General features: G+C 42.7%; 1 protein-coding gene across 2 annotated transcripts in view; it reads right to left on the bottom strand.

Moving 5' to 3' along the window:
* Nucleotides 1–12,005, bottom strand: part of FAM104A (family with sequence similarity 104 member A) — a 20,018-nt gene extending 8,013 nt beyond the window's left edge. The window contains exons 1-2 of one of the 2 annotated variants that reach the window (XM_035026134.1): nt 11,732–12,005; nt 6,934–7,033 (exon numbers count right to left, since the gene is read on the bottom strand). In XM_035026134.1, the coding sequence (XP_034882025.1) occupies nt 6,934–7,033; nt 11,732–11,952 (321 nt within the window). In that variant the 5' untranslated portion in view covers nt 11,953–12,005. The remainder of the gene's footprint in view (nt 1–6,933; nt 7,034–11,731) is intronic. The other variant, XM_035026135.1, reaches the window with a different exon arrangement.

Genomic DNA, 12,005 nt, shown 5'->3' with positions numbered 1-12,005 from the left:
TTCCTGCTAATAATCTTTAGAAAGCCCTCCAGGTAGGAAGATTAATTACAGAGTCTCTCTGCTTCATAAAAGGAGAGCCAGAGTATATGTGTCTATTACCCAGAGTTGGATGCTTTCTCTTCTTAATTAGAAAAGCAGACTGGCAGTGTATCTCATTTTCTCTCAAACCCCAGCTTCCCATCGCCTCCAGCCCCCCGTTCACTGGTGCTTTTACGTTTATGCGAGCCTCAAAAGACCCAAGAATTCCGGCTCCCCGACCGCACATGCCCTTCCTGGGGTCACGATGAAGTACCGTCTACATCCGCGGCAGAGTCTGGAGTAAGTGCAAGAGATGACCCTAGCCAAGTCTGTCAGAGCATCTAACGGAAAACTCTGCTTCCAAAGTGCCCAACAATTTGAGAGAGCTCCAAGTCCGCTAGTATCAGCGAGGCCGTAAGATTCCGAACGAATTCAGTGGGCTAATGAAAATCTCTTCTAACTATGCAAGGAAAGACAATGCAGGTGGTCACTCTTCTGTGTCCCTGAGTAAACAACCTATGTTTCAGTTTCCCTTATAAGATGAAGTAGGACTGCACAATGGTTTAAATTCCTTCTGAACTAAAATGTTCTATGATCAAGCACTTCATTTTGTTTAAAACCAACAGGCCAAAAAATAATCCTGACCTGTAGAAAAACGTGTGTACATACACTCATTTCTTTCTTTTTTTTTTTTTTTAAAGATTTATTTATTTCAGAGAGAGAAAGAGAGAGCAGGAGAGGGGGGAGGGTCAGAGGGAGAAGCAGACTCCCTGCCGAGTAGGGAGCCCGATGTGGGACTCGATCCTGGGACTCCGGGATCATGACCTGAGCCGAAGGCAGTCGCTTAACCAACTGAGCCACCCAGGCGCCCCATACACTCATTTCTTAACAAACTTGACATTCAGTGTCAATAAGAAACCACCTGGTGCAGCTTTTTATGCTGTGGGCTGAAGCGATGTATTACTAACACTTCAAGGACTTACACCATGAGCACAGTTTCTTAAAACATATGCTAAAAATCAGACTAATTTTGGAAAGGCCTGTTCCTCCACTTTGAATGGACCATTTTAGAAGGTAATTTCAGAGTTCATTTGCTACAGGGTTTTTAAACACAACACATACCCTAATAGTTTCACCAAAAACAGTTCTGTCTCTTAGGATACACCTACTACCCTACAACAGACTGAAGATGAGAATGGGCAAAAACTGGGAGCACCTGGGTGGCTCAGTTGGTTAAGCATCTGCCTTTGGCTCAGGTCATGATCTCAGGGTCCTGGGATCAAGCCCCACAGCAGGCTCCCTACTCAGCAGGGGGCCTGCTTCTCCCTCTGCCTCTGCCCCTCCCCCCTGCTCACTCTCTCTGTCAAATAAATAAATAAAATCTTAAAAAAAAAAAAAGAATGGGCAAAAAACTAAGAGCCTTAATAGACTTTTTAAAAGATTATACTCAATATTCCCATTGTCATCTAAATTCACTCTATTAAAAAAAAAAAAATCACCTGATATTCAACTAATTCTTAGCAGTTAAGATACATGGATTTAGAGAACCCTAATTGTAATGATACATGGGTTCCCTGGTTATTTTTTTGTCAGGTCTCTGCAATCACACTAAGAATACCCTTGGAATTTTAGGGTTATGACATGAAAACTTTCCCCTTCTAGCAGAAAAAAAAAAAAAAAAAACAGGCAGAGGCTGCTCGAGGTAAGCCACTCCTGTTTTTTCTCCACATTCTCTCACTCTTTGTTACTTCATAGTGATCTGAAAAATTAAAATGGTCTCAGGAATGTTGAAAAAGAAAAGCAATGCTGGCGGCGTCACAATTCCGGACTTGAAGCTGTATTACAAAGCTGTCATCAAGACAGTATGGTACTGACACAAAAACAGACACATAGATCAATGGAACAGAATAGAGCGCCCAGAAATGGACCCTCAACTCTATGGTCAACTAATCTTTGACAAAGCAGGAAAGAATATCCAATGGAAAAAAGACAGTCTCTTCAACAAATGGTGTTGGGAAAATTGGACAGTCACATACAGAAGAATGAAACTGGACCATTTCCTTACACGACACACAAAAATAGACTCCAAATGGTTCAAAGACCGAAATGTGAGACAGGAGTCCATCAAAATCCTAAAGGAGAACACAGGCAGCAACCTCTTCGACCTCAGCCGCAGCAACTTCTTCCTAGACACATCGCCAAAGGCAAGGGAAGCAAGGGCAAAAATGAACTATTGGGGCTTCATCAAGATCAAAAGCTTTTGCAAAGCAAAGGAAACAGTCAACAAAACCGAAAGACAACCGACAGAATGGAAGAAGATATTTGCAAATGACATATCAGATAAAGGGCTAGTATCCAAAATCTATAAAGAACTTATCAAATTCAACACCCAAAGAACAAAGAATCCAATCAAGAAATGGGCAGAAGACATGAACAGACATTTTTCCAAAGAAGACATCCAAATGGCCAACAGACACATGAAAGAGTGCTCAACATCGCTCGGCATCAGGGAAATCCAAATCAAAACCTCAATGAGATACCACCTCGCACCAGTCAGAATGGCTAAAATTAACAAGTCAGGAAATGACAGATGTTGGCGGGGATGCGGAGAAAGGGGAACCCTCCTACACTGTTGGTGGGAATGCAAGCTGGTGCAGCCACTCTGGAAAACAGTATGGAGGTTCCTCAAAAAGTTGAAAATAGAGCTACCATATGATCCAGCAATTGCACTACTGGGTATTTACCCCAAAGATACAAAAGTAGGGATCCAAAGGGGTACGTGCACCCCGATGTTTATAGCAGCAATGTCCACAATAGCCAAACTGTGGAAAGAGCCAAGATGTCCATCGACAGTTGAATGGATAAAAAAGATGTGATACACACACACACACACACACACACACACACACAGGAATATTATGCAGCCATCAAAAGGAATGAGATCTTGCCATTTGCAACGACGTGGATGGAACTGGAGGGTATTGTGCTGAGCGAAATAAGTCAAACAGAGAAAGACATGTATCATATAACCTCACTGATACGAGGAATTCTTAATCTCAGGAAACAAACTAAGGGTTGCTGGAGTGGGGGGTAGGGTGGGAGGAATGGGGTGACTGGGTGATAGACACTTTGAAGGGTATGTGCTCTGGTAAGCGCTGTGAATTGTGCAAGACTGTTGAATCTCAGATCTGTACCTCTGAAACAAATAATGCAATATATGTGAAGAAAAAAAAGAAGAAGAAGAAAATAGCAGGAGGGGAAGAATGAAGGGGGGAAATCAGAGGGGGAGACGAACCATGAGAGACGATGGACTCTGAAAAACAAACTGAGCGTTCTAGAGGGGAGGGGGGTGGGAGGATGGGTTAGCCTGGTGATGGGTATTAAAGAGGGCACGTTCTGCATGGAGCACTGGGTGTTATGCACAAGCAATGAATCACGGAGCACTACATCTAAAACTAATGATGTAATGTATGGTGATTAACATAACAATAAAAAATTTTTAAAAAGTAATAAAATGGTCTTGGTAGGTTAAAGATCTCTAAAAAACAACTCCACAAACTGAGATTTTCGCATTTAAAAAATGTCCCGCTTCTATTTACTCAGGTAGCAGCACCTTTTCCAAGGCGTGCACCTTTGTAACAGACGCCACATTTATGTGGAAACGTCTAGGATAGTCTGCAGATAAAGATATTAAAACTGAAAGCAAAGAGCATTCCTCTACTACAAATTAAGATAAATTCAAACCAATAAGACCACCCCTAAGAGAACAAATTTAAATAAAGTTAAATCTACCTAGTTTTTCCCCATCCAAATACCTGTCCAAGATCAGGGAATGTCATTGCCTTTGTACAGGACCCAACAGGAAGACACAAATTGATAAATGATTTCACTTTTTGCTCAATGAAGAGAAAAATGAGCCTGACTTATACATTCATCTAGCATGGTGTTACAAAAAAATTTGTTCCCATACCAGTAAATTATATCTCAACTTTAAAATAGCATCCTAAGGCTCACAACTGATTGAATCTAAGTCACTGGAGTTAAAATTAAAGGTCTTTGTTTCAAACACCAATTAGAGTTTTGAAAAAAACCTTTAGACCCCAATTTCTTCACAAATCTAGCTAGAGATCTAAAATTGCTTTCAAGCTAATACTGTATCATAACATGTACTCGGAAAACTATTTTCCAGCTAAAAGATAGGAGGAGGAAAATTATTCTTCTCTGTTCCTATGATTTGAGAGAAGTCTAGAACCTAGCTGCCTCTGGATATATTTAGCAAAATCTCTCAGAACTTCCGTCCTGTATTCTGTGCAACTGCACATACCATGGTCAGGAGCAAAGAGCTCACCAGCCAAGCTCTGGGCTCACCAACTCTGCCTCTTATTAGTTGGGTATCTTTGGGCAAACCACTTTACTTGTCTGTGCCCCAATTTTCCCATCTGAAAAGCAGAGATAATACCGCCTACAAAAATGACAGGAAGAAAATGCACAAGTAGATTAAAAGTTTCTCTTTATGTAACTAATCGGGCAAGTCAGTTCACCTTCTTCACCTTCACAGTATCTAGGAAAAGAGGTATATACTATCTCCATTTTATAGGTAATTGTGATTTACACGTGGCATACATAATTCAAACACCTTACATCTTATTTCCCAGTACTTGGCAATATTATTACATTTAGGAGAAAAACGTAACTTTTGGAAATTAATTATAAAAACAACTTTAATTTAATTATCTCAGAATTAAAGCAAACTCCTTCCAAATGAAAGCTCTTCAAGTCACAAGAAAAAGAATTCTAAAATTACTTAAGTATTTCAGGAAAGACACAAGAAACAGTTTCTCTTCACTGAGCTAGGCTTAAGGAAACTTACCTCATTGGCCCTACCTTAGAATTAAAAAAATAACATTTTCATTAACATTTGATTATGTAAATTAACAAAAATAATAATCCACTAATAATGAATCATTTTATTATTTTCCTTTTTATACACAATTGTCAAAAAGCAGCCAAGTGCCCCTAGACTTGATATTTTTGTGCTATAAACACAATGATCTATTCCAATTGTTCAGGGCTTAACTTTCCATTTTAAAGGTTTTCCCCTGCTCTTTGCTTCTCTAGCCTTCCCTTGGTTGACTCGGCCTCATTACTGGTTAATTCCACCCCTGGAGAAGCACAGCACAAGAGGCCACACATTCAGGGCACTGGGAACCGGTCAGTCAGCAAGGCTGAAGGGGATGGTCCTAACCATCCACGTGGGGTCTACCAGTGAGTCCAGATACCACAACAAATAAAAAGTGCCTGCGCTGCTTGTTAATTGTAACACAGGCAAGCTAGTCCATCTTTCAGACTAATGATTACAGAGTGGTTTAGCCGCTCTGTTTCTTTGAACAAGGAAGAACGAGACACATGAACCAAGAAGTTGAATAACAATACATCGTTTGCTTCTGTGGTATCAATGCACAGGTTTTAGAGAGGGGGTAAAGTGATTAAAACAAAACTATTAAGAGTCTTACTGAAAATAAGAGAGCAGAAGTGTTGCATTTTTTTTTAAATGACAATTTATAATCCTGTTCTCAGGCATCACAGCTGGAAACATAAGGCAAGTAATCAATACAAAGAGTTAGACCGACTGAGCCTCTGAACTAATGTAAACATCACTTAGCAGGATCTGCACAGACACACAAGTAAGGAAACACTGATATGGTGAAAGTAATCACTGCACACGTTTTAACAGACTTATAATCCAAAAGAATAATGGAAACTCAATGACTGTCACAGTTTTATCACTGGATGCTCATGGAAGCCTCTAATCTCTGCTTTTCTTTCATCCCCCAATCGTCACATTAAACAAAAGCTCAACTGCTTTTTTGTTAATCATTTTTTAAAACATAAGAAAAAGGAAAAAAGCATGAGAGAAGATTTTTAAAAGGGGGATAGGAGTTACAGAAACTCAAGTATCCACACAGAAGAAGCTAATCTGCACTTATTAACAACCGTCCCTGAATGTGTATGACCTATGTGAGAGTTAACTGATTTCTTCCCCCCTTGGGAGGAGTAACTTTGGATTTCCGGTAAAGACTGGATGTAGGTCAAATCCTATTATCGAGAACTAATTAAAGTACGAATTATTTTGGTTGTGCAAAAACTGTGATACACAGAGTTCTGTGACACACAGAGGTCTGCTCTAAGTTACAAGGCTCAGGCTTAGAGATCTCTGCCAGCTAGGAGCTTCTCAATCAGGGTGACCACTCGTTACGGGTCACAATTGTCCAGTAACAGAGACGTCATTTGAAGGTTAGCCTCCTTTCCCTCTGTAGGCAGCCCTTGGAGTGCACACAGAAACTCTGCCGCCTGTATGCACACTGAAGCTCTCTTTTCAGAAAACCAAAACTTCAGGAGCTCTTTCCCCCCTCCCCGCTTGCTCCCCTCCACCCTGCCTCCCGCAGGAGCTCTTTTAGAACAACGTGATAAGAAAGCAGTAATGCTTAAAAACAGGATTTTGTGTACACATGCATTACCTATTCTGAATGTTTATATAGTTCCTCATAAAGACATGTGAATGAAAGCAACAAAATATACTTGGCTTAAGGATAATTAATGGCTCATACACTATTAGAAAACCGTTCGTTTCCGAAATTCAACTAGACAGCTCAAAGATGAGTTTTCAAAGGTCCATGAAACTTCTAACAAATTCTGGGCTGTGTGTATGTATTAGTATGTGCAGACATACACCACTTCGCTGGGGAGAAGGTACATAGCTTCCTCAAAGGGCCCATGACTCAAAAGAAGTTGAAACCACTGCAATCAAGTAAGATCACTTTTATTTATTCGAAGAATAACTTTAATTACATGAAGAAACTGGGTCATTTAGCTCAAGTCAATGAAAACAGCAGAGACTCTGAACACACTTCCTACCTCTGTGTCCCAGGAATCATGAAAAACAGGGTTTCTACTACTCCTTTTGGTCTGGGGGGGAAGATGATGGTCTTCTTCATTGCCATTCCTTCTCCTTTTCCTGAAATTAAATCACAAGAAGAAAAAAAAAAAAATCCAACAATTGATCTTTTAGACGCTTAAAATTGTAAATCATGACAACAAATTTGCCCTCTTGCCTGAGAAAACAGAATTCATCATATGCTATCCCAATAGGTAAAAAGTTAGAAGTACACCGTTGCTGGGCAAAAGAGTGAAAATATAAAATAGCAGCAGTAGGGGCGAGCTTAAATTAGTACAAATGATTTCTAAAAAGAAGCTTGGCAACTTTAAATGCCTACTGGGAATAAGTAAGTGCAGGGTGATGCTAATGACTAAGCTTCCAAATTCCACCTAATTAAGGTTATCTTCCCTCTGCATTTCCTGAAATCACAATTCCAGGTTACCTCATCTTACTCCCTTCCACAGGACAACATGTAAGACAGGAGTGGCTGCCTCTGCCCACGTACCCCTAAAATCCTAATGAAAATGGTGCTACACAGGGATATCATCAGAGGTTCATGTGGTCTCTAATCTGCAGTTTTCTTTCATCCCTGATTTCCCCCCAATTATCACATGCAACAAAAGCTCAATGCCCTCTAAAGCATTAGATCACCCTTCCCGACCATCCCCGGAGAGGCTGCTCTGAGACACATTAACTCCATTATTCTCTCTACACCACCTAGTATTGTATGTTACGTCACCAGATGGTTACTTTGAGTTTGCAGCACGAGCTGCTCAAAATTTTCAGGTTTAAGGAAAAACTACACATTAAGAATTAAGTGTTCCCAGAAGGACTGCTTTTTTTTTTTTAAGATTTTATTTATTTATTTGAGAGAGAGAGAATGAGAGACAGAGAGCATGAGAGGGAAGAGGGCAGAGGGGGAAGCAGACCCCCCGCTGAGCAGGGAGCTCGATGTGGGGCTCGATCCCAGGACTCCAGGATCATGACCTGAGCCGAAGGCAGTCGCTTAACCAACTGAGCCACCCAGGCGCCCCCCCAGAAGGACTTCTATGCCCCCCTTTAGAAGACATAAAATTGAAACAAATTAGAGGAGGTATCATTTGAAGGCAAACTGCCTGGAACTGTGCTATCCAATATGGTAGCCACTAGCCACATGCAGTTATTTACATTTAATATCCAGTTCCTTAGTCACACCAGCTACGTTTTCAGTGTTCAAAGGCCACACAGGTAGCTAGTGGCAACTGTACTGGACAGCACAGACAGGGGACATTCCCAGCGCTACAGAAAATGCCACTGGACCGCATTGGCAAGAGACCAATTTATACAAAGCAGCATAATCTATTATAATGAAAACTCTTAAAGATTCAGATTTCTATAGCTAAAGGAAAAAACAGCTTTGGGGAAAGTATTGAATTTGAGCACCCGGTATCTTCTATAGAGTCGTATATTTTCTATGCGAGGAGTGTGGCATAGTGGGGCAGGCCTATAATCCGAAGGTTTTGAGTTGAGGTCTTGATACTGGAGAAAATTTAAGTTATCACCCTGAGCTCAATTCCTTGTATTCTGCAATACTCCTGTACGCTGAATACATGCAACTTTATTAATGAGTACAGACCCAGTTTAGGCTTGGAATGATAAATTGGGAGTGTATGGTTCTGATCAAGCATTAACCAACCTGCAAAGGGCTATACCACTGACCTCATTCTAAGACTCAGTTGTTTCTAAGATCATCATTTCTGCTCCCTAACCTTTCTCTCAGGACATTAGATCTTAACCGCATATTACTGTGAAGTATGTAGAGGTTAAAAACTAGGCGAAAAGCAGGTTTAATACTCACTTAAATGGATGTGCTGTTACCACAGACTTGAACCAAATAATTATTATTTTCACCATGATATGATCAGAGAATTTTTTTGGAAAAGAGCTGCAGTTACAGAGCAAGGTCCGACAGAAGACCAGTTGCCACCCCAGGGAAACTCCCCAAATGCTGGTCCCCAAACTCTTCTCTTATCAATATGCCAGCAGCTGACTGTGCTCTGGGCTGCTGAGCCACTCTAACCACTTATGAGCCTGACCCAAACTTTCCAATGTCCTCGTTTATAATCCACGGCATATCTCTGCAGTGAAAGAAAATGAACATCAAGGAGGCTGTCGGGCCAAAAGGTTGTGAGAACAGAGGATGAGCTGGTTTTGCAGATTTCAAGTAAACTCTGGGAAAGTCCCATGAAATATCCCTGCCTCATAATCAGCTCCTTTCTCAAGGTACCCCAATCAGCTCCTGTAGGGGGCCCTCTCCTTTGGATGGTACGGAATAAGAATGAGCCCTCCTGTTCTTCTTTTTCTAGGCTCTTTGTAGATTCTATCCTTGAAACATTCTTCTTTCAACAGTATTGTTAATAATTGCCAAGATTATAGCTTCATGTTCAACCGTATCCACAAAGTCAGATTATAGCCTTCCCCATTAATGCCATAGACCAGGTTATAATTTTAGCAGCCACCATATAATTGATTATGTTCTCCCCAGGCATCTAGTTACAGATTGTTGTTTAGCATCTGTTACTTTTAAGGATGGCTGATTACATCACTGCTCATCATTTCATTTCTTTCCAATCTTCCTGTCATCTAGAGACTGAGCATAGAAGACACCTTAAGAGTATGGAGACTAGTGTTTTTCAAACTTTTTTTTTTTATAGTAACAGAGCCCTTTTTTTCTATCAGGAAAAAAAAATCATTCAATATATATATGAAATAAAGGACTTGTTTTGGTTAAAGTAGGGGTTTCCTTGGCATACATCTACCCCTCTATGGCCACCTCAGTATATTTTAAAACAGTCTGAAAAATCACCATCTCAGACCAACCCCTTATCTTTTTTTTTTTTTTTAAGATTTTATTTATTTATTTGACGGAGAGAGACACAGCGAGAGAGGGAACACAAGCGGGAGGAGGGGGAGAGGGAGAAGCAGGCTTCCCGCGGAGCAGGGAGCCCGATATGGGGCTCAATCCCAGGACCCTGGGATCATGACCTGAGCCGAAGGCAGACGCTTAACGACTGAGCCACCCAGGTGCCCTAAGACCAACCCCTCTTCTTAAAATTGAGGAAAGAGATCCAGAAAACTGAGCTGACTTGGAGATATGATGACAGCGAGAGCTGGCAGAGCTGGTCCATCATACTCCACCGAACATGGGGTGAAAAATAGGTAAGAAGCCCCTGTCCAAATCACATGGGTTTCCTTTATAGCAATGAAGTTACCAGCATAAACATGTTGAGGTTATTTGCGTACCAGATAAAAGGCATCTGCTACCAGTATAAGCCCATTCACACTTGCTTATCCAGTGATGGATAAAAGGAATCTTTCTGCAGAAAATATCTAGACTTTTTCAAATATGAGACATCACAAGAGACTATCAGAAGTATAAACTGGGTTTGGGAAGGAAAACAATGGCAGTTGGATCTGGTTTACTACACCTAAGGATCTTGTTCCTAATTCCAATAGCAAGTCGGTAACTGGGCCCCTAATTTCAAATCTAGTCCACTCTTATTTTCTGTACAAGCAGGCTTTATGCCCCCACTCACTATATACCCAAATCAATAATCCAATGCAAAAGTATGGGTGACCCTAGATTTTCACTATCTGACCAAATAACCTCAGGATGCTTTCCAGAATCTTAATCCCTGAATTGACCACCCTCCAGAGCACGATCTTTGTGGGAAGACTGTCAATCACATTCAGAGCCAATGAAAATATGGAATAACAAGAAAAAAATCCAGCATAATCTACCAAGGCAAACCTATTTTATTCACTTGAGCTTTAGTGAGACTATCGGGAAATAACGAAAGTGCAGTGAACCTAGAAAGACTCGAGTAAACCAGCGGAGCTCTCTGTTTCCTCATCAGAAAAATGACAGTGTTGGACTTGGTGATTTATAGGTTTTCACTTCAAATTCCACGATGAGGGGTTTTTCTAATTTGAAGTAAAGTTGCTCCTTTTCATTTGGGGTACCCAATCCTAACGCTCTCCTCCTCCAACTTCTTACAGGAGGAAACGAGGAGAAAAGAAAGGAAGAAAGAAACTGCAGCTTGATCCGGACTCTATTCTGCACTCGTCAAACAAGCACAGCACCCCTGGGTGAAGACCCGGGTCGAGGCCAGGCTCAGTGGAAAAGTAGAGCATCGCGATACAGTCCTACCTCCCGCCTTCGGAGTCAAACGGCTCCGCATCCAAACAGTTTAGAATCCTGCCTGTTAATGCTACAAGCCACTTTAGTCATCTGCCCTTCTACGTTCACAACCGTCCGAGGGCACAAATTCTTCCATCTATCCCCATCCTTCCCTGCTACAGAGTTAAACCCAATCCTTCTTCCTGACCTTGGGAAGACGGCAGCTCCCCGTCCCTGCCCCTCAAAGACGTCCTAGGGGCTCCCTCTCAAAGATCAGACATTCCTCCCATCCCCCACCCTCCTAAATTTAGGACAGGGAAGCTTTAGGGCCACGGTCTCTCTTCTCGGATCGTTCAGTCTGCATTCCAAGTAGGGAAAGACGAGGGAGGGGAAAAAAGGACGGGGTTGGGGTGGGGAAAACGTGGACCCCGGCGAGTCACTCCTCCAGCACCTCAGGGACCAGGTACTTGCGCATCCCTCTCCCTCCTCCCCCGGGCCGCAAAGCACCCAGATGGAGACCCGCAGGGCCCACGCTTGCTCGGACCCCCGCTTCGCGCGCCCCTTCGGCTCCAGCCCCCGGCGAGGGGCTGGGAAAGAAGGGGTCCCTGTGGTCTCACCTGGGGCGGAGGCGCTCGCTCATGGCAGCCGGTGGAGGGGAGCGACGCGGCGCCGCTCCGCGAGAAGAGGGAACAGAGGGTGTTGCGTTCCGGCGGCCACCACGCCCACCCCCTCGGGCCTTGGCTTTAGCCGCGGCGCGGGTGGACGCTGCCGGCGGTGAGTACCCCTCGGTGGGACCTGTACCACCGCTACTTCCGGCGTCTGCTCCGCGCCCCCCCATGTCGCAGCCGCCGTGGTACCGCCCTCTCGCGGCTGCGCACTGGCGCGACCCCG

Source organism: Mirounga leonina, unplaced genomic scaffold (genome assembly GCF_011800145.1).
Source record: "Mirounga leonina isolate KUSES-001 unplaced genomic scaffold, KU_Mleo_1.0 Mir_197, whole genome shotgun sequence".
In the NCBI taxonomy this organism is placed as follows: Eukaryota; Metazoa; Chordata; class Mammalia; order Carnivora; family Phocidae; genus Mirounga; species Mirounga leonina.
Note: the sequence above shows the minus strand (reverse complement) of the source record. Positions and strands in the feature narration are given on the sequence as shown.